This window comes from Apodemus sylvaticus, chromosome 11, assembly GCF_947179515.1.
Source record: "Apodemus sylvaticus chromosome 11, mApoSyl1.1, whole genome shotgun sequence".
Classification (NCBI taxonomy): Eukaryota; Metazoa; Chordata; class Mammalia; order Rodentia; family Muridae; genus Apodemus; species Apodemus sylvaticus.
Genome location: NC_067482.1, coordinates 8041152 through 8064247, shown reverse-complemented (window position 1 = coordinate 8064247; position 23096 = coordinate 8041152). Strand labels below are relative to the sequence as shown.

General features: G+C 49.1%; 1 protein-coding gene across 8 annotated transcripts in view; it reads right to left on the bottom strand.

Annotated features, from left to right (window-relative positions):
* Nucleotides 1-1587: 1587 nt before the first annotated feature.
* Wdfy3 (WD repeat and FYVE domain containing 3) overlaps nt 1588-23096 on the bottom strand; it is a 243559-nt gene continuing 222050 nt past the window's right edge. For 7 of the 8 annotated variants that reach the window (XM_052199005.1, XM_052199011.1, XM_052199010.1 and 4 more), the window contains 13 exons: nt 21597-21750; nt 18463-18554; nt 18033-18245; nt 14929-15076; nt 14649-14803; nt 13673-13831; nt 11731-11910; nt 10500-10682; nt 9279-9375; nt 6818-7141; nt 6467-6578; nt 5930-6127; nt 1588-3614 (listed from right to left, as the gene is read on the bottom strand). In XM_052199005.1, coding sequence (XP_052054965.1) covers nt 3491-3614; nt 5930-6127; nt 6467-6578; nt 6818-7141; nt 9279-9375; nt 10500-10682; nt 11731-11910; nt 13673-13831; nt 14649-14803; nt 14929-15076; nt 18033-18245; nt 18463-18554; nt 21597-21750 — 2139 coding nt within the window. In that variant the 3' untranslated portion in view covers nt 1588-3490. Of the gene's footprint in view, nt 3615-5929; nt 6128-6466; nt 6579-6817; nt 7142-9278; nt 9376-10499; nt 10683-11730; nt 11911-13672; nt 13832-14648; nt 14804-14928; nt 15077-18032; nt 18246-18462; nt 18555-21596; nt 21751-23096 lie in introns of those variants that run through there. The other variant, XM_052199013.1, reaches the window with a different exon arrangement.

Below are 23096 nucleotides of genomic sequence, written 5' to 3'. Positions count from 1 at the left end.
AGCCACACCCCCCAGCCCGTTGGCCTTCCCGTTCTGCCGCTGTCCCTGCTAACGGTCACCAGCCTGGGAGTCCAGCATGGTTGGGACTCCATGGTCAGGATGGAGAGATCCTGGTTCCTAAGGAGCAAGCTGGGGCTTGAACTATGACCCTAGCAGCGAATTTCTGCAAGTTTAAGTAGAGACGGAAGAGAGAAGCACAATCAGGGAAGCACTGCGTAGGTATAGAGGAGACTCAGAATTGGGTTTTTTTTTCTTCTCTGAAGAACTTAAATTTAAAAACAACTTAAACATTTTTTTTTTTTGTGGTAAATAGGTATTTATTTGAAATGAAAAAAATACTTAAGTACCTGGACTATTGCATTTACCATGGATTGTTAACTGTCTACCTTTTTGCATCAGACAGAGATACAATGAACACCCAGAATCACAGATTGCACACTAGATAGGAATTCTTCAGGCCTTTTACATAACCACCAGAGGAACAGATATCGGATTTTGCAATATAGTACAAAAGTCCACAATCAATCCAGTCTTAGCCCAGTATCTTCAATTTACTTCTGTTGCTGTACAAATAATTGGCCATTACTAGGGCTTACAAGTTAATAACAGGACAAAAATATACATGGCACTGACACAAAAAGTCAGCTGTGTTAATGGTCATGCAACAAGTAACCAAACTTGCTGAAATTAAAAATACTTCCTAAAAACAGTTTTAACAGCGTAAATATTTTATACACAGTCTTGTTTACCAAAACAAAATGTATTTAAATGATACAAAGCAAAAATAAGTTTCTACCACCTTTATACATAAGAAAGTGCAAAATAACTTATCTAGAGTGTTTTGCTATTCTCCAGAGGCTGGCTGCTACGGGCAGCTACTTCTCGTCTTCAAAAAGCGTGACGTCACACTTGCACGCTACACGGGTGCGTGGAGTACGTGGATGAGCAGTGGGCAGATGGGGGAGGGGTGAACAGAGGGTCGGGCTGAAGCCCTGTGAGGTACTTAGAATGCATACCACAGGAAGGCGGACACACATCGTGTGTATGAGTCAGCAGATTGGCACAAACGTGGAGGGCCAGAGAGCCAGACAAGCAGTGAAGCCAATGGACGCGAGCCCAGTGCCCGGTGTGAGTGTCTCTGTGATTTCTGCAGAAGGGAAAAGAAAACAAAAACCAAAACCTGATGGAAACAAGACAGTTGCCCACAGCACCAGCTGCCAGAGGAAATGCCATAGTGAGTGAGGGGTTTGCTTCCACCTACGAGTTAGGGGAGTTGGGCTGCAAAGTTTAAGAGCGTTCATCCCGCAGCGCGTCAGGTTAGACCGTGGAACAAGCTTCAAGTGGCTACACACACATTCCTATATTCAAGTCTTGAAAACACCTCTGCCGTTGGGGATGGGTAAGAGGGTCCCGGGCCACCGGAGGGCGCTGCTCTCCAAGAGTGTAAAGTAACACTGTTGCCAAGAGTCCCGGGGCAGCCAGGCCAGCCCGCCGGCCACCATATGAAAGCACAGTTTCTGCAATGGAGGAACACCAGCGTCCTTCTAGAGAAAGGATGGGGGGCTGGGGTGAAGGGTGGGAGGTGCCGGGTGGGGGACACCAAAAGGAAGGAAAGCAAAGCAACTTTTCTTCAGGTGAAAAAGCGTTAATGCCGACAATCCTTTTAGTCACGTGTGTATTTGAGGGCTTTAGAAATGGAAGTGTTGGAGTCGGGTTTGATGTGTATCGCAGACTGGAGGAGGCTGAGACCTAGAGAGGGAGGGTTGACATTGAGGGGGCTTAAGGCACTAAGCAGCCGGCACCGTTTCTCCTGGAGACCTGCTTGTCAGGAAGAACAAGTTTGTTCTGAAGCTGCTTTCAGCCCATAGGGGGCGCGGTCACTACTGGACCGCCTGCCTGTGTCTGGACACGTGCATATATGTGCATTTGAGTGCATAAGTGTGCCTGCCGCCAGGGCTTAGGATGGAGAGCTGGGGAAGCCAGAGCCGCTGTCCTTTGCGTGAAACCTCCCTCCGTGAGGGTGTCAAGGCCTGTCCTTTCTTTCGTGAGCCATTAGTGACCCCATGTTGTTCATTCAAATCACAGGGCTTTTAGAATTGTTCATAGTATTAGTGCTAAGTATCTGAAAATGTTAAAATCTAGATTAATTGTTTTGATTTCATATATATATATATATTTATATTTATGTACATAACACACATTTTAAAAAATCCACCACCAAAGCCATTTTTCTATAAACTTTTCTCTGACCCCACCAGCTTTCACCCTCCTGAACGTGTGTTCTGTATCCATCTAGTACAACAAATTAAATAACTAAATATTAAAATACTGTAATTATATTCATAGCAAAACCAAAAAAATAGACATCGATACAGTATAAATCTTACTGTTTTCAGGTAGATGGCATTAAATGTAAAGGTTCGTTTTAAGCACTTCTGACATGATCCAGTTTTACAAGGTTTAAATGTTAATTCTGTACACCTTCCTTTTTTTTGAAAATAAGCTTTAGTAGAACACACGTGTCCCCAAAGACACACACTTATGTTCTATGCAGAGAAGCTAATTTGGGGTAACATGCAAATATATTTCTGTTAACTGAGGCAGGGCTGTGTGCCCGCCTGACATCGGTCATGGGAGCCCCTTTTTGTGATGCTGAGGCACGCTGGGCCCGCACAACCCACAGGTCAGCTTAAGGGGGGGCTGTCACAGAACTACAACACTGTAGCGGTATACAGCCTCAGACTGGTGCTCGGATATTTGCAGGTTACCTTATGAGCAGACCTCTTTTCTCTCATGCTGGCCCCTAAAGCAGGGCTACATCGTTTTGGTTACTAGCCTATTTTTAAGTGGAGACACTGTGGGCAACTTGAAAGAAATGATATCAGGCACACAGGCTTGGTCTGAACAGGAAAAAAATAGTACAGATAATGTCTTTGAGGATTAAAAAAACCCCATATTTATAATTGAGAGACGTTAGACAGACCTTAGATGGTTCATTGAGTTAGTGGCTTAGTATGAAGTCTCATGTTACAGGCAATTAGGTCCTTATTTAGAAAAAAAAAGGCCTTTATACCTATTTACAATATACACAGCTGCTTGCAAAGAAGTCAGATTTACAACCATTTTCTAGAAGCCTTTTTTTTTTTTAAAAAGTTTTTGTTGATTTTTCCAAGTAAGGATGAATAGCTCTATAAAAACGCAAGAAAGACAGTTGGGGAGCACAGAGTTCGCTCCTGGAGACAGCTACACTATGGGAGACTCAGGTCTGAGACACTCCTGAGAGCCACCACGCATTTCTCTGCTGTTGACGACACAGTGCCGTGTCGGTCACTGGCCTTGGAACCCGCGAGCCAACGATCCCTTTATACTCAAATACTTCAAACACTTAGTGAAGAGCTGTGTAAACGGAGACTGCTTCCGTGCCTTTGGAGCCAGGGCAGACGTGAAGAGCTCCCTGCGCTGCGGTCTCTCTCTCGCCAGTCCCTCCACCTCAGCAGTTCCGAGGCCCATCTTCTGACCCCCTCTCATGTTGTAAGCTATAGTAACAGTTCTGACAGACACGCACTGGGGACGAGATTTTCAGGCGCTTGATTTCTGACTGAAACCGACTGCACCTAGAGGAGAGGGAACATAAATTAGTGTTAGGTCGTCCCTGCAAGCCACCGCTGGGTGAGACAGCCACGAGTGCTGAGAGGCTGGACTGGAGGGCAGGCCAATCTGCTGGCAGAGGGCACGATGCTGGCACAGCCAGCGCCCGAAGTCAGGCAGCCAGGCTGGTGCTCATGCTGCTGCCCCGAGATGCTGTTAGCATCATTTGGCTCCCTGACTGCTGTCATCTGCTCTGGAACACCTGCGATTGGTCACCTTGAGGTACGCTGTGGGGGCAGTGTCGCCTTACATCGGAGTTTCAGACTCTTCATGTTTTTATACCGAGGCCTGCACACCTCATGGAACTGCTCCAGTTCTCATTAGCCACCTGACACATACGTCACCGAGGGAAAAGTCTCAACTGAAGGGCTGCCTCCAGCCAGTTGGCTTGTGGGCCACCGAGTGCTTAAGAGGGCCACTGGGCTGGCTATGGGGGACTTTGTGCCAATGCTCAGGAGTGAGCCGGCTCCCAGCAGCACAGGGCAGGACGGCTGTGGGCCAGGTTCTGCTTGCTTGCTTCTGGGCCACTGTGCAGTCACTGCTCCCAACAACCCTCACTGCACATATGAGAGCAACGGACAACCCAAGGAATTACCTATACTTACTAGGAAAGTGCTCCCACGGGCAGCTACGTGGCAGCGCTGACCACCACACTGCTGTGCTCCACCTGTAACTACGGGGTCAGAGCACACTGCCACGTGACCGTGACCGGACCTCCCGCCCCACCTCACACAAGGCCCAATCAGAAAGGCTGGCAGGAGCCTTCCTCCTCACTCATCTTGCAATCTCCACTTCCCGACATAAATAAATAGTAATTACAACACCCTCACCCCTCTCCAACTGTGTCCCCACATCTGATGTCAGTCGGCCCTTGCAGCAGCTCTTGAGGCAAGCTGTCTTTATCCATCTTTTAGCCTCAGAGACCAAGCTCAGAGGGTTTCAGTCACTTACAGGAGGTAACAACGAACATTTGATCAGTCTGTGGAAAGGCCACCTCCTCACCAGAAACCATACACTGCCTATGGAACCTCAGAACCTGCCTTAGAAAATGATCACCCAAGCGTTTTCTGGACAGAGGCACTGTGGATGTGTCAGAATGCAGATCTCTGCTGTGTGTGCCAGGCGAGGGAGGCCGGTTTGTGTAATCAGGGCAGGGCAAGCTCATGTTCATTCTGGGCCAAGAAAGGCTCCTGCCTTGTAACCTAGTGCACCCTTCAAATAGACTAAAGTAAAACTTGCAAACTTTAAAAGTTTCCTGTATGATCAAAGTTATAACACCAAAATCCTAACACACACACAAATTGCAAATATAGTAAGTGCCACCATACCCAACCAAACTGGAACCTTTGTACTAGACAACACAAATGCAAAATTAAATACAAGTCACAGCCTTGCAGGGAATATGTGCACAAGGAAGGATCAGAGTCCAGAGGGAACTCAAGGAGAGAAACAGCAACAAGGGAGAAGAGAAGGCAAGAGGGAAAATGGGGAGTTTCCCAGTAGCGGCTGAAAAGATCCCAGGGGCCCCAGCATTGAGGTTAGGCCAACGAGGTGCACACATACTTCCTCAGCCATTAGACTGACAGAAGGGAAAAGACTTGGCAGTACCCCCAAAGGACTAAGAATCTGGAAGGTTCTGTGGCACCTGTAGCAGCACAACTGTTCTAAGAGTCCTTTACGAGACATGGTTAGGATACAGAGTTAACGTCTGTATCCTGTGGGAGGTTCTATTCCATCTCCAGGAGAGGAAGCCTGGCACTTAGACCAGCACATACAGTAGTTTTATATTATTTGCAAAATGGAAAGAAGACACCAGGAATCCTTGGGAGCTGTTAAGAGACATATATTCCTACACAGTCCCAGCACACGGTTAAGTTGACTATACTAAAAAGGTTATTTGTGAGTGGATTTTTAAAAAGTGGGAATACAACTTTACAGTGTGCAGAGTGACAAACACTGAGGGGTGGACAGACTCATGGACAGTTAGGTGCCATTAGGGAAGGTGGGGAGGGAAGGAAGGTTTGTGTGCAGGGTGGACATGCACACATCCTGGGTCCCTCTGGAACAATCATGAAGGGTGCACATGCGCATTAACGTCGGGCTGACGGCTACTGCTGGAGGCTTTCTCTGTACTCTCTGTGAGAGAGCTTGTGATTGCAGAAAAGGAAAGAGCAGATGCGACAATGGCTTTACATAAGCCCCCACCACACAGAGGAACACAGCTGTGCAAGTCAACACTCGTTCAGGGCATGGCCCCCTCCCCCACTCCCTGGAAACTCACTTCTGACAGAAGAGCTGCCCGCAGTTCCTGCAATGGTGCCTTCTCTCTGTGAGGGAGAAGCGTACGGAGCACCCCGAGCAGCTGTCGCCGCCTTCATCCTTCACCCAGTGGTCGGCGGCGGAACGGCCTGGCTGGTCACTCACAGACCAGCTGAACACTCGGCCTCGGCTGTCACCCACGAGGATCCTGCTGTGATCCCTGTGCAAGACATGAGAAGGCCTCTGGTTTGGGGCTCAGGATCAGGGGAGGTGTTCAGAGGGAGCCCGATACCCTCAAAGGGAGTTAGAGAAAAACATTAAAACTGAACCTGAATTTACTTTTACATTTCAATTTCCCTTGGCTCAAAACTGTGTGAAGCGCACAGATAACACAGTGGCTTATTTGTTGAGAATTAAAATCTACACAGTGGCAAGTTTCGGACCAGAAGCAACAGCCCAGCTATGACAGCATGTGCCTCAGGGACCAGGTTCAAATGTGGTCCCTAGCCATGCCAAATGACCCCAAAAGGGAAGCGGCTGTCAGAAGCCTGGCTCTTACTTGGAGACCCCCAGTGCAGTGACCTCGGCTGGGTGTGTGTTGTCCTTCCGATCGAAGGCTGTGTGCATCGTCAGTTTGCTCCTGAACACCAGCTGCCGCTCCCACCGGTACCCTGAAACAGACCAGGGTCAGACCCAGTCAGACCCAACCTAGGGAGTTATGGGAACCAGGGAAGATCTTGGACTGTGGTTTCTTTCTTTATAACATGCCTAGCCTGATGAACTGTAGGAGGCCTCTGTCTTCGGCTCAGGCCCAGAGTTCACCAAGGATAGACCAAGGGAGCTGGACCTCAAACACACAACCTATCACAGCACCCACAGGAAGGGAGGGAGCCACCAGACCTCAAGTTACCGGGTTTCAATCTGCTGTAACTTCGTGCTTCAATGGAGTTGGCGTGGGAGTGGGCGACGGAGCCCTGCAGATGTGCTCTGGTCTGGCCCTCGGAATAGTTCACAAAGATGAAGCCATCTTTCTCATCAAGACTGAGCTGGTCGGACCAGCGCCTGGAGTCATCGGAGCCACTGTCAGTGCACCAGGTGGCGGTGGCTCTGCAGGAGGCTGCCCGGGGCCTGTGGCTGGTGCTGCTGGGCTGGCTGGGTGTGTCCTTAGGATCCTGGCTGACACCGGGCTCTTCCGCTTCAGAATCACTACTGTCTTCATCTTGGGCTTGCTGCCCTGGGTAAAACATCAGGGAAATGAGAGATGGCAGAGTCATCGGCTAGGGTCATGGCCGTCCCTGGTCTTTTCATCTATTGGATGGGAGACACAATCGCAACCAAGCATGCACAGTAAGACAGTGTGCAGTAAGGACGTGGAGGATCTTCTCGGAACTCAATGCCCTAGACCAACCACAGCTGGGAAAATCCTGAGTGTGGCATGGGACCCTTCTCCCCACCGGCTCCCGTCACAGCAGATCCCTGCACTGCAAGCACTGACTCTGCATGGACTTGTCTTCCCAAAGCCTGTGTGCACTGGTGTTCAGTCTAAAATCTCACCCAATTCCTTCTACTCAAAGCACCTCCTCCCTCTTCCAAACTCCCCCGCCACGCCTCTTGGTGTCCTGTGTTCTTCTCTGTACTCTTTACAGCGGCTTGTTCTCCCCTCTGCCGCTGATCTGCAGTGAGCCAGGCTGGCCTTCCGCCTCACCCCTACGCTGGCCGCTGATCTGCAGTGAGCCAGGCTGGCCTTCCGCCTCACCCCTACGCTGGCTCAGCCCTCCTCTGTGGACATTCCCCTTCTCACGCTCAGTATCCGTGCGCACCGGAGGATGACTCTCAACGCCCTGAGTCCTGCCCGTCTTCCACCCCACTAATCTGCTTTAGTCATTCACCTAAACAGGTGACTCACTTCAGGGGACTCCATCATCCAATGACCCCCACAGTTACTGATTCAAAATGTCAGAGTTTTGTGTTCTTCCCACCAACACTTCAACACTCTTCTGAAGCCTCAACTGAGCCTGTGCGGACTTACATCAATATAATGCAAGAATTAAAGGGGTTGCTTACAGCACAGAAAGCAGGCACTCCGAGTTTACCAACAGAAATTGTTCCCTTCTGAGAATGCCCTTGTTGTGGATGGGTCTGGTGCTGTTCTTGTGAACCAATTTCCTAATGAATAAAGGAGCCAATCACTGGGCAAGTAGGCGGGGCTTCTGGGTTGAATGGAAGAAGAGAGGAACCGGACAGCAGAGGGGTAGGATGGAGCTGCTAAAGTTTCACTGTATCATGGAGGATCCACAAGGATTTGCCACCAGTGGAATCAGATTTTAATAAGGCTTACAAGATTAGGTTTTAGTTGTTGCGCCCAGAGACTGAGTTACCATTGTTTCTAAACTAAGTTTGTGTTGTGTTTTCCTTCACGCTGCGGCTCTTCTGGGTTCAAGAGAGAAAGGTATGGTGGCCAAGTGTGGGTTTGCCTGAGGTGCACCACACAGACCATGGGGGATTTGAAGCATGGGGTTGGTGTGGTAGTGATTGGGAACCTAGCGAGCAGGATGGAGACATTTCAGGAGCTCCGGGCCAGTGAATCTCCATGAGATAAAAACAGGTCAGCCATTGCCTGCAGTGTATAGCCAGCCAGGCCGCCGGGCAGAGAGAGGCACAAGCGCAGAAATGTGCCTGTTCTACTGTTCTAATATTTCACCCAACAGCGCCTTTCTACACAGGAGCTCCTTATGTCACCAAAAGTATTTATCAAACTGAAAACTGATGCTTTCCAGCAAGTCACTAGTACCAGGCCAGCAAGGGACAGCAACACAGGGCAGGACACTGCTGACCCTATGGTGCTGTCCCCAGTCATTCTGTAGAGAAATAACCTGGCTCTGTTTCACCAGAAATTTAAAGTGCTTCAGAAATAACAGATAACACTCTTCAGCTGGAATTAATGCCCACCTGAGCAGGATCAGATGCGGTGGGTACTGATGTTTGGCCTGTAAGCAACTTAAAAGCCTGGCAGTCTCCTGTCTCTGTCTACAATGCATCCCATGAGCTGGGCACAGCAGTTGTAGAACCGAGGTGAAGAGCTGCCTGACTTACCCGATCCTGTACCCCATAGAACTGAGACTCAGGCCTTGAAACCATGGGGAAACCACTCCTGTATTTGGCTTGCAGCGGAGATGCCAACTATGTCTGCAATGCTCGGAGGGCCGGGTGAGCCCGGGAGAACCAGAGTGAAGCTGGTACACGTGTCCACAGAGTGGCGGCAGCAGGCAGCGCTGTGTGTGCAGCGCCCAGCCTTGCCTGCTGAAGCTGCTCGGTCAGAGTTTTTCCATAGTGGCCCAAATCCATCAAATGACTGCGTGCTTGTCAAGTACCTATTTGCGCTTCCGGGCAGCCCTCCTGCATCTCCAGATCTTCAACAGGCTCAGGAGCTGGTGTTTCAGGAACCTGCAGGAATTCCATTCTCCAGAACTGTAGGGGGAAACAATGTGGACATAATGCCACTCAACAGACAGACTGGATACAGTGAACACGTTAGCTCGTGAAGGTGTGCTCTGAGAGTTAGGCGGGTGAGGCCGGCCACCTCATCTGGTAGCTGTCTAGCGAGAACCCTGGCCAGTAAAGTTTAAAATCATGATCAGTATGGTGGGCTGAGTGAGCACGTCTGGTTCTCATCAGTTGGTGGACCTGCTCAGGAAGGATCAGGAGGTGTGGCCATGTTGGCAGTGTCTGGACACGGGGGTGGGGTAGGGGTTGAGGGGGGCTCTGAGGGTTTACAAGCTTATGTACACAGCCAAGGCTCGCTCTCCCTCCGTCCTTCTCCCCTATCCCCTTCACTCTTTGCTTTCTGACTCCGACTTGAGGATAAGATGTACGCTCTCAGCTACTGCTCCTGTGCCTGCCTGCCTGCCACCAAGCTGCCCACCATGATGGTCATGGACTCACCCTCTGAAACTATAAGCCCGTTAAATGCTTTCTTCTATAGTTGCCTTGGCCATGGCCTCTTCACAGAAATAGAAAGGTAGCTAAGATAGACAACTACATAGGTCAACTTCCATTTCCTACACAAACCTCTCTAAATCCTGTGTAATGAACACAAACCCCGCCTCCAAGCCATATTTGTCTGTGGCAGTTTTGGTAGTGTCTTAAACATTTAGCAGCAGGAACTGTCGTCTCAAGAATGCAGCCTGCAGGGGTGTGTGTCCGCAGGGCCGCTGGCTGAGCCACAGCAAGTGACTTGGGGGGGTGGAGTGAGCTTCACTGTGTCTAAGCTAGGGCCTGTAATTACGGAGGGCGTGATAATTAGTCACCCAGCCTTGACAAAGGACACAATTAAGGGAAATAGGCCCAAAAATACATAACTACTAAGAAAAAGAAAATCTCCTGAGAGAAACCCAAGTCCCTGAGAGGGACTGCAGAGGTGGTACATGCACTGTCTCTTCTGAGGTGCCCACCACACAGAAAGCAGCCAAAGCACTATGCTGCATGTTCCAGGGGCCAGCCTGAGGGCGGCCGGCCGGCCTCCAGACACCTCTTCTGTGTGGACACACGTACACTCGTGTGGGTAGCGTATAGCTTTCTCCGAGGTCACTCACCCTGACCACTCCGTCCGAGTGTCCCGTCACGATGACATTCTGTGTGTCCCATTCATTCATCTCGGACACGCAGCAGCAGATGATCTGCTGGCTCCTGCCCGTGAATGTGTTCACGCTCACGATGGGGTTCCCGTTGATGCTCCACACGTGGATGGACGTGCCAGCGCAGGACACGATGTCCCCCTGAGGAGGACGACAGTTTGTTACTCTCTCGCTGAGCTTCGTACCGCAGGTCTAGCTGTCAAAAACTTTCAGTCCTGAGACCAGTGGCTGAATGATTTGACATGACCAGGAATCCAGTGCTTGCTGATTTAGATGTCTTCAATAGAAGCTTCTTCAAGAATTCAAAGCTGAGTCTCTGCTGGGCACCTACCCACCCGCCTGCCTGAGCTCTCCTCTCCATGAAGCTGTGTCACCCGACGATATGAGGATCCATTCTAATTAGAAGATTGTGACTTCCTCTGGGTGTAGCCAGAATCTACTCCTGCTTCTCATTAGAGAATGGAGCCCTCAACTAACTTTTTTGTTTTTGTTTTTGTTTTTGAGACAGGGTTTCTCTGTGTAGCCCTGGCTGTGCTGAAACTCACTCTGTAGACCAGGCTGGCCTCAAATTCAGAAATCCACCTGCCTCTGTCTCCCAAGTGCTAGGATTACAGGAACGTGCCACCGTTGTCCAACCTCAACTAACTTTTAATTTTAAGTAACAAACTCAACCCGAGACCAGAGGGTGAAGGATGAGGGTAAGCTCGGGCTTGCTCCGCATCTCCTCAGTGACTGACTGACTGACAGACAGACAGATGCTACGTCCTACTCTAACAGCTACTGTAAAGTCTGCACTTACGGCAAGTGAGGATCCAGTAAAATACTATTTACTGTACATTATAAGTCAGCAATTTGGATATATTGTCACTAAAAATTTCAACAGACAAATTTCAGAAAATTTCAATTTCTTACATTCTTGATGAGCCCCATAATTTCCTCATCACTAGAGAAGCATCCTCTGCAATGTTTTACTCTTACAGACTTGCTCTCTTTTAAAGTCTGCAGTGGTGAATGTGATTTCAGGGAGAACTTGTTGCCTGGGTTATATAATTAACACCCATTTGCTTCTTTAAGCCACGTATTAACCCACCAGAATGCAGTGGCACCCACAAGCGGATGGCCATTGACTTAGAAAACAGACTCAGTGCGCCTTCAGTTTGGCAGTGCGTTTCCTCAGCCTGCTACTTACCGTTAGCTCATTAATGCACAGGGCAGACACGGGGGCTCGGTGGCCGCGGAGCTGGGTTAGGAACGATAGTTTGTTCAGGTCCCAGATGATGCAGGTTCGGTCTCGGGACCCGCTGACAATGATGTGGTAGGCTAGGGATGCTGTGGCACAGGTGACAGTGTCAGTGTGGCCAAGTAGAGCCTACAAAAGACAACAGCAAGAAACCAGGCCGGTCACAACAGCAGGAAATGGTGGGGTCACCTAGCCGACCCCAAACCTCTACATGTATCAGCAGACGGACAGGCTTACAGCCATAGAGTCAGCGCCCAGGACAGGTATGGGGTGACAGTCTAGATGTTTCTATCTTTACATTCTTCTTGGGGTGGTGGTGAAATGGTGGCCCAGATCTTTGAAGGAAGAGGAAATACGAGCCACATCTGGCTTGGCTTTCTTTCCACCCTTCCCATGCGATCATGTACTGATTATGGGTCCCAGGGCACAGACTGTGAGCTGGGTCTCTAGGCTTTTGCCACAAACTCCTCTTTAGAGGATTCAGAGGACCTACAATTTAGAAAGGTGTACAGCCCAAGTGTAATTACTATATTATCCCAAAGTAAAGAAATTAAAGTTGTGTGGTCACTGTCTGTGACCCTAAAGGTATGGGGGAGCACGGCCTTGCCACGCTGCAGTCCTACTGTGCTGAGCAGCCCTGGCATTTGGAGGGCCGTTGAGCCAGCCCGGAACACCGGTTCATGTTCTCAGCCCGTGAGAATGTCACACACCGGCTTCAAAGCACTCCACAAAGGGGGCGTGGTCAGCAGAGCCCCCGCCAGCCTCCGGGAGACCCTGCTGACATGGACCAAGGAGCTCTGGTCTCCATGGAAGGCTGTACCAGGGCCTTAATTCTTTCCATATACACCGAATGCAGTTTGATTTGGCTTTAAAATGGCCTTGGGAGTCAGATCTGAACAGAAATTTTGGCTTTATCTCAGATCTGAACAGAAATTTGGGCTTTATCTCAAAGGTAATGTCGGCAGGGCATGTGTTTCACCTCTAGATATAGCAACTGCGTCACTTGAGGCCCAGAGTTCTGTAGACGCCCCGAACATCCAGATGCCCCGAGCACAGTGGGTACTGAACAGATGAGGCTCTTACACTGCTTTTTAAATTATATCCTAAAACCACAGATGTACTCTCCTTATTTCAGAATGCCTGTGATGAATCCTCACAGACTGCAGTGTTATGAAACAGCTGAATGCAGAGAAGATGGCTCAGCGGGCAAAGGAGCGGAAGCACAGACCTGGGCCCTGACTTCAACTTTTACAATCCACGTAAAGTTAGAGGGAATGGACCCAAAATTAAACAGCTTAAGTAAAAACAAAAAACCCTTTGTATTAATTAAAAATCAGTAAAAGAATCTTACTGATTAAATGATCAAAATACCTGTTTAGCGACACCATGGGGATTTTGTCAGCCACAGAAATGGCTTTGACATGTCCTTAGGTATGACAAATGACAAAAGAAACAAGCTAAGACGTGGTGGTCCAGGTAAGTAGAGGCCACAGAGAGGGCGTTAACATGAACCCATAATCCACATACCCTGGCTTACAGAACATGCAGTGGACATATAATTTCTAAGAAACACTTGTATTTCTTAGAAATACATGATATTGCTTTGCTGAAATATAGTTCTTAAAGACAACTTCCTTTAGATTTCAAGAGGCGATTTTTGCATAGTCTGATTATTGAAAATAACGAGTTTGGGTCAGGTGTGGTGGCATGCACGCCCGATTCTAACACCCAGGAGTCTGAAGACAGCCCAGACTACCCGCCTCACCCCTCAGAGCTAAACCCTAGGCCACCTCGACCATGGTCTGGCTTTTCCTGCCAGTCAGGAGTGGCTTGGGCCTGAGGGCCTGGTAGTCCAGCATGGCTGTGCCCGCCCTCCCCATGCCCTCCTCACCTGCTTGAGTGTGAGGGGCTTGGCCTTTTCTTTGGAGGTGCCCATCTCCCAGACACACACCACCGTGCTGGTTCCGCCCGTGATGACAAGCTTGGGGTTGGGGCACACCGCACAGAGGATCTGGCCCCATTCAGATAGACATTCGTAGACGGTCACGGCCTGTAAAGAAAGCAGACATGAGCCGCAGGTCACTGAGAGCTGCAGATATCAGCAACAGGAGGGGCAGAGCTGAGCTCCCAGGGAGGGAAGGTCTCTGGAGGGAGCTCCTTCTGGGCCAGCTTCAGTTACAGTTGACAGGGTTCAGTTACAGTGACAGTTCCACTGGAATTCTACCCCAAACTGCCCAAGAACATCTGAACTACGGTGGCTGCTGAGCATCAAATTTGAGAGACTGTGTTCCTAACAGTCTGGCTTTTATCCAGTATGGGAAAATAATGTCCAACCTGTGTGATCAGCACGGTCCTGGGCATGTATGCTGCAGCCATGGAAAGAGAGCAGAGGGAGCACATGCTTGTTTAGGGAGCACTCTGCCTAAAGAGAACAGGGCCCAGTAGGGCTGTTGGTCTATCTGGGTGGGAGGATCCCTCAGAGGCCACTAACACATTATGGGTTTGCTTTTCCAAGCCTGGGCAGCAGCTTTTGGTGTGTGGGGTGGGGCTCCTTTAGGGTGCTGACAGGGCAAGGGACCAGATTGTGACTTGCCAAAAAGAGGCTATTCGGGCTGCAGAAATGGTAAAGCCTTCACTGGCTAGGATCTCAGGAGGATTCTGGGGGTGGTGGGGAGCCATCAGCACCCACTTCACACATTTCCAAAACCACTTTTTCAGGCAACATAAGGGCTCCACCAGCTCTCTCCTGCCCAAAGCAGGAAGTCCTCCTTTTTGCCTTTGGCGGAGCCTGGTCTGGGACAGGCTGTTGAGGCCGTGAAGGGGCCAGGCTGGAGGAGGGGGCCAGGCTGGAGGGGTGCAGGGCATACCTTGTCTGACTCGTAGGTCCCCAGTCTGCAGCTGAGGTCCGCGTAGCCCCAGGCGAAGGTCTTATTCCACGCGGGAGGGATGAGCACCTTGTTCTGCTCGACGGCGAGAATGCCTTTATCCGTGCACACAATCTGCCCCACAGGCTCTTTGAGTTCTGCAGAGAAATGATTGCACTGAGACAGCGGGGACTTGGGATCTTAGTTGCACACACCAGGAAAGCACCTGACCAGAAGACTGGAAAGGGATTTCAACGGTGGAGCTTGGGGTCCGCCATCTTACCTTTCACGGGTGTGAGGGAAGGCCTCAGGTTGTCTAGGTGATGGAAAAAGATCTTGTCACCTGTGGCTCCTGGTGGGACAGAGATGCCTATGTTGTCTCCATTCAGCCGACTCCGCACTCGCTTGGGTGGATGAGGCTTTTTAAACAACTGAAGAGGATAACACACTCAATGGGGTAACGCGCTCAGCCTTCCTACGCCAAACGTGGTCCCCAGTGACAAGCTTTACAAGGAACACACACTATATTATCCAGTTCATGTTTGAGGAGAGCTATTCAAAAGGCTAAGCAGACTGTGACACACGGAAGCAGGGCCACCGTGTCACTGCCAGCCCGGGTCAGCACGCTCACTGCTGGGCTGAAGTAACTTCTGAAAAGTTACTACTCCAACTACAAGTGACCCACAATCATTTTCCAGTGTCATTAAGCTAAGCAGCTCTCCATAGCCCAATCCACTCTGACCCTGAAGGCAGGCGGGCCCTCTAACAGGATTGATTCCTGCCCTGCACAGCCGTCCCTAATGTGACTTAGTGATGCCTCTTTGGTGTCACTGAGGTGCTCATAATTTGTTGCCAATCTGTGACTCCATCTTTCACTTGAGGGAGAAATTCAGCGAGGCTAAGAGGACCCCGAGTGCCCAGACCGCAGTGAGCAGGCACTGAGTTACGCCATCAAAGCACTTGCTCTGCTGCGCTCTTTTGTATCTTTTTTGCAATGAAACATATTTTTAAAAGATGAAAAAAAAATCTTTGGTTTATTTGGCCACTGTTTCTACAAGATTAAAAATATTAAAAGCTCACTTGACGACTTCAGAGTCTCTGGAGCACTCGTACGGTGGGTTATGCTGGGACATACCCTGGAGGGAAGTGTCTGAGTGGTGAAGAGCCAGTGAGCGAGCCCTTATTGCATCACGAGGGAGAAAAGAGCCCATGCCTGCTGTGGGGGAGCCGCGCAGACTCCCAAGCCCGGGCGGCCCCTGTTCTTGTCTTAGACACATGCGGGGACATGGGCCACAGCTCTGCTCTCGTCTATACGTTCGAGGGTTCTAAGGTAGAAACACATTATGAAGCTACACCGTGCCTTGGCATTGAAAAGCTGTCACAGGCAGACTGTGCTGGAGTCACTTGGGGAGAAGGAACCTCAGCTGAGGAAAACACCCCAACCAGGGGCTGGCCTGTGAGAAAGCCTGCGGGCATTTTCCTGATTAATGATTGATGTGTGAGGGCCCAGGTCCACTGTGGGCCGTGCTACCTTGGGCTGGTGGTTCTGGGTGTATAAGCATGCAGGCTGAGCAAGCCACGGGAGTAAGCCAGCCAGCAGCATCCTCCATGGCCTCTGCTTCAGCGCCAGTCTCCAGGTTCCTGCCCTGACTTCCCTGGATGAAGCTATAAGATAAAATACCCCTCCCACACCCTGCTCCACCCCACCCCAGGCTGCTATTGGTCCACGGAATTTATCACAGGAGTAGAAGTCCTGACTAAGATGAAGGCTATGGCACTTTGCAAAGTCACAGGCATATAAAAAGTTATGTACCTCCAGTGACCATACAATCTAGGCAGGAAAGTACCCTCTCTTATTTAATGGAATGTCTTAGAAATAACTCTCTTGGCCTCTTACACCAAAGTAACACAGGAATCCTGCAATGGTACAAAAATCTTTTAAAAGCTATTATGAGATTGTGTGTACATGCACGTGTGTGCCACAAGTGCCTTCCAAGGTCAGAAGAGGGGGGTCAGGGTCTCCTGGAGCTAGATCTGTGATAGCCTTGAACTACCAGTGTGGGTGCTGGAAACTGTCACTGCTGGGGTCCCACGTGACAGCAGTGGGTCTTGATGACTGCTGAATACCTTCATTCCCTAGAGGCCTGCCCTTGTAACCCTCAGGAAGGGGCAAAGGCTCAGCTGAGGAGTGGGGAGGTAGCACTGGCGCTCTGGTCTGAGGGTAGACTCGTTTCTCTGTGGGAGGACCAGCTGCACCGAGGAGGACTCTGTGCTGGCTGTCCTCTAATCTGTCCCTGCTGTTCCACAAGAAGGCTCACCATTGTTCTATGTGTTCTTAGTGTCAACACTAGAAGCCTCAGAGCTGGCAAACAGACAGACAGGAACTCCAGACATAACAGACATAACACATGCGGCATGAACTGAGATGCCTGGGCCCTGAGCGCAGAGCCTACAGGCCTTGTCACAGGCAGGTAGGTGGCCCTGCCTGTGTCCCCATGGTCTTGTGGCCACTGGTGGTGGTGTCTCCCACTTTCCTCTGTACCCCGCATGGTGGGGACAAAGGAGGAAGGCTTGCCCCTCACTGGCTCCCATGCAGTGGTGGTCTCCGCTGAGCACTGAGGGGCCTGGGCTTGGTTGATCTTTCCAGGACTTGCCACTATGTGTCCCAGCCGGTCCTACCTCAGCAGAGCCTGCTTATTCTCTCCATCAGCAACGTGGCTGACACTATTAGAACAGATTCCCATGAGGATTAGTTTTAAGTGTTGACTTTGCTTGGCCTAGAGTCACCCGGAGGTCATACTGAGGACCCATCAAGATCAACTGGCCTCTGAGCATGTCTGGGGCTTCCGAATGCCTGAGCTGATAGCATAGCTGTCAGGGGGCATAGCTCCCTCAAGGGTTAGGCTGTGTAAGAGGAGAAACAGTGACCTAAGCACAACACTTACTTCTTCCTGCCTTTGACTGTAAATGTGGTATGAACTGGCTGCTTCGTGGTCCAGCCTTGACTTCCTGATGGACCCGACCCTGGAGCTCCCAGAGAAGAGAAAATCTTTCTTCCCTAAGATGCTCTCTTCAGGGTACTCTACCACAGCAACGACAATGGAATAAACAGTGGCTAAGTACTCTGCTTCTCCACTGTGTTCCCCTGCAGAGTGTGTGTGTGTGTGTGTGTGTGTACACGCACGCACATGCGCCATGCAAAAAATTCTACTTATGTGGACTGTAAAATGGAAGGGATAGTAACACAAGCCATCTACGGAACTTACTGTGTGAACAGTATGACTGCATTAGTAACGGAGTCTTAACTACTTGTACAATCATCTACCGAGAGAAACACAGCACACCTACGAAATGAACCAGACCCACTAGTGATGAGAACGCCCTTACCTGCTTAGGGATCTGGCCGAAGTTGTTAATGAACCCGATGGTGGCCGTCTCCTTCAGCGGGTCGTTTATGTTGTAGATATCCACCTGGCCCTCATAAAAAAGGTGATGGAAGACATTCACAGCCTCTACTGCGGCGGGGCCCTGCTGCTTGTAGCCGAAGATCAGGTCGATCCACTCGTGCAGGTGGGCGCTCACATAATCACACTCCAGAGCCTGCGGTTCCAAAACAGGCCGAGTCACTGCCCGGCTTCTACTGCTTGTTCCCAAAGTAAAAGAAACTTTTACTGCTGGCTGCAGTCAACAGGAATTAGACAACATAAGAACCACAGGACAATACACGTAACTGCAGCAGGCGTGGCCCACAGCTCAGGGCCCTTACTCCACACCGTGGTCACTGGCCAACCGAGAGCAGGCACACAGCCTTCCTTACCTCGCGGTGGACTCGGATGAACTCCCTCGGGTCCCCCTTTGCCCAGGGTGGAAGGATGACGTCTCCGAGCTTGGTGCCGTTTTGCTTACAGCCTGAGGAGCAGGTGGACACGTTAGGAACAGAATGGAGAGGGGTGTGTGTGCAGCGGTTAGCTTCCTACTGAAGAGACAAATCCGTGCCACATTCAGAACCACAGCTGTTCAGAGTCACCACAGAACACACCCGTGCCCTTTCCTGAGGCTGTTTACCATGGCGTCTCTCCAAGGCTGTTCCCTAGAGCACACCTCAGAAAGACTGTTGACTGATAGCAAAACCAAGCAAAACTCTCTCAAGTGTCTTTTGGAAAGCTGACATCACAAAGTTAAAGGCTTCCTTCCTAGTAAGACTCCTCAGGGCTCTGCTAGACTGAGCTTACTGTACTCTAAGAGCAACACAGCAGTTTCTAGAATGCTATTGGCTGCAAATCTATTTTTAACGGCATACGTGTGGCTACTGGAATCTTTTACAATAACTTTTGACACAATGTGTGTGTGTGTGTGTGTTTATTTATGGACAGGGTCTCTATTGTGTAGCTATGGCTGACCTTGAACTCACAAAATCCACCTGCCTTTACCTCCTGAGTAGTGGGATGAAAGGTACTTGCCACCACACCCGGCTGATACTTAGAATCTAGAGGCTTCCACAGAACACAGATATTTTGCAGTGATTATTCTCATTAAAAAAAATAAAATCTGAAACACATTTTTGGGATGTTAAAAAAAATATTTGGAAAGACTGGGGCCACTTAGCAGAAACAAAAACATCATTTTGTAATAAATATTGACATTTATTCCAGATTATATGGGATAATCTGACACGATTAAAGAAATCATTTAAGCCCAGCATGGTGTTCATATCTATAATCACAACACTTAGGATGGGGAGATGGGGACTGCACATTGGAGGCCAGCCTGGGCTATACAGCATGTTACGGGTAAGCCTAGGCTACACAGCATGTTATAGGCCAGCATGGGCTAGAAAACAAGACTCTCAACTTTAAGAAAAAAATAAACCACCGAGCAGTGCTGGCACACTTTAATCCCAGCACTTAGGAGACAGAGGCAGGCGGATTTCTGAGTTCGAGGCCAGCCTGGTCTACAGAGTGAGTTCTAGGACAGCCAGGGCTACAGAGAGAAACCCTGTCTCGAAGAACCAAATAAAAAATAAAAAATAAAAAATAAAAAATAAAAAAACAAAGAAAGAAAGAAACCATCTACGGTAAGATTTAAAAAATCTAATTGGGAGGGCAGTGGTGGCCATGCCCTTAGTCCCAGCACTTGGGAGGCAAAAGCAGAGGCAGGCGGGTTTCTAAGTTCAAGGCCAGCCTGGTCTTCAGGGTGAGTTCCAGGACAGCCAGGGCTACACAGAGAAATCCTGTCTTGAAAAACCAAAAATAAATAAATAAATAAATAAATAATAAAAAATCTAATTGAAATTCTCATCTTAAAACATTTTTATTGTTAACTCTAGAAAGTCATTTTAGCTGAAGAACAAGGAACTCTAGAGCATTGGGAAAACAAACCCACACGCTCTCTCTCTCTCACATCGCCAGTCCTTTCGGAGAGGGAATTGGTGCTGGTTTATTTTGTATGTTGTTTTGAATGTTTCTGTTCTTGATGGAAGAGCAAACAAGATCGGTCACTTTAAAGAGAACAACTCAACCGCCTGTAGCGATTCAGCACAGCAGGCCGCTAGCACTTCTTCCTGGTCACGAAGAAAACCACAAAGCAGTTCACGGTCCTCTCCTCCACATGCACACGGTAGCCACCTGTCTGTCTGTGGAATTGCCTGTTTTGGGGTTTGCTGAAGCATCACGTGTCACGTGACTGACATCCCCTCAGCAGTATGTTTCTGAGATTCACCTACTGCTACGTTAGATTTGGAATGTGTCCCTGCAGCCTTTGTTGGTCTAAGGTAGTCCCTAGATTGGTACTACCCGGAGGTGATGTAAACTTTCTGAGGTCAGGCCTAGGGTTACATCTTGTAGTCATTGGGGCAGACTCTGGAAGGGGACAGTGACAAGCCAGGCCCTTCTGACTCATTTCATTCTTCTTTCTGGCCATAGGAGAACAGATCTCTACACCCTCTTCCTCAGCTGTGACGTTCTGACTCATCACAGGCTAAACCACCAAGGTCAACAAGCCAGTGGACTGAAATCTCACAAGCCTTGCCATAAGCTGATAATTAGGCATTTGCTATAGGGGGGGATGAGGAATATTTCATATTCTGGGCATCTGTGTAACTCAATGTATTCATCCATTAGACACTGACATACAGCTGAATCATTCAATCCATCTGCATCTTGTGAACGTGCTTGTTCATGTGTTTCCTGGCCTCTGGTTTATAAACTGGACTGAAACTGAACACACACACACACACACCCCAGTCTCCTAAGTGCTGGGACTGCAGATGTGATGGATAAACACAGGCCATTGTGTTTATCTGTCACAAAGATAGGAACAAAGAAAGGAAGAGAGAAGAGTATCTGTCTGAAACAAAGTAGAAACAGTAGGATTTTAATGACTTCAAAGAGGTCCTCAGAAGCACGGATCAGCAAATCGTGATCCAAGAAACCTTAATGGAAGCCAAACACTTCTCCTTTACCTCTGCCAGGTAACAGAAGAAACACTATGTATGAAAATTTTCTTTCAAGACTTGCCGATTTAGTGTACTCTCCTCAACTCCTACCCCTGGAAAATAGGACACTCACAGGATAAAGAAGTATGATTTTAACTATTTTGAAATTCTAGTTTTATAATGCATGAGCATATAAACAGATATAATGCCTTGGGTAGCATACCAGACTGAAATGTTACATGAGATATTATACCCATGAGTAGGTTTTCAACAGTAGTGTTTCTCACAGACATTTTTATTCCACCTTGTTTTCACAGGAACGACACGCCCTGACTACTGGACGCTGCCTGTGTCGAGTCTCCCACGGACACGCGGCTGAACCCACTCCCCCTTGACTTCATTTACATGTACACTCAAGGGGAGTTGACAAAGCAGGGTGGATCACGGCACTGTGACCGATCACAGGCCTCCCTCTGCCTCTTCCGTCAACACTCCTACAAAGTCCCACTTCTACATACCTAGATCAAAGTTGTTAGAGTTGAACAGGAATTCTGGCAAGTAAAAGAATTCTGGGATAAGTTCTTTCACATCCGCCATGTTGTGCTTTGATGCTGAGTACCAGGCCTCACGGACGCTGTGGAACATCCGGTCTGCCAGGTCAAAGTGGCCACCCTGTGTGTGGGAGGAAGCCCGCCTGTTAGGGAACCACTGAGCCACAAAGTTTCTGTCAAGTTCAAGGGCTTAAAACCTCAAAGACCTTTGGCTACATTCCGATTTCTTGCCATCCTACACTTAAATGACCAAAACTCTACAATCTGTCTCTCTTTGGTGTATTCTTTACAGAGGATGCCTAGTATGTCTGTTTTGTAGTCAAAGCAAAATTCAAATATGAAGACTGTAAAAACTCATTTAAAATAATAGTCTTTAGGGAGACAAGGAGTCCAGAAGGAGTTGAAAATTCTCCCATAGTTTGATGAAGTCCTGAAGAAAGATTCTCACATAAACCACGTGTGAGTGGCAAGACAAGCTCCCAGGTATGGAGGCTGTTTGGCCAATTCCGCCTTTTACACTAAGTTACAAAGTAACAGGTTTCCATGCAGGATTCCTTCACATTTGACTCTGGTGGATTCCCTGACTTCCCTGTCAAGGTAAGAAATTAACAAGGTATCAAGTCTCACAGCCATGAGAGTGGAGCAGAAGAAACAAGGTCGCCAGCACTCTAACCTACACAGCCCCCTAGACATGTCTGCTTCTAGCTCTCAGCTAGACTGTGCTGTGGAGAACACAGAGCGAGCATCTGCCCATGACAGCCGTCCGAGGAGAAAGCCGAAGGCTGCCGGCAGCTTGCCCAGGCTCTGGACTGTTTCTCACTTCACCCCTTTCTCCCTAACTGGCTGAGGCCTTCCTCCCTCCCTAACTCCGCTCCGAGGACCACTGCCGTCTCCACCTCCCACACCAGGCAGATGCCTGCCCTGGGCCTTGTGCCTGTTCCACTACGTGTTCGAGTGTTTGCAGGACCCCAGACCTCCTTTACAGCCTCCTTCCTCTTCCACCCCTCGAATGTGTCTTCCTGACGCATTTGATCATGCTCTAAAAGCATTCATTTCACAATTACCAAGAATAATCCACAATCACTCATTAGGACCAATGCTTATTGGTCGCCTCAACTAAAGCCCTCTCCCTCCCAGTACAAGATAGAGTTTGTCCCTATCCTCTGATGTCCTTCTGAACATCCAAATGGGGACCGGGGCACAGCAGGGGTCACCAAGCATTCACTGGACAGTGACAGAGAATGTAGAGGGGTGACTGTAACCATGGACACAGCAAAATGGCTTTTAAAATAAAACTCTTGTTGAATTCAGCTAGTTAAAACTACACTCCCTCTCCCTGGCTGGAATATTTATGCTTTAACCACAGGATCCAGAACTTGTTTGCTCTAAATGAAGTCTAGTTTATTTATCAATGTAAGCCTAACAGGATTTCAGTTCTGTTCTGAATGCCCGACTTGTTCCTGGTAA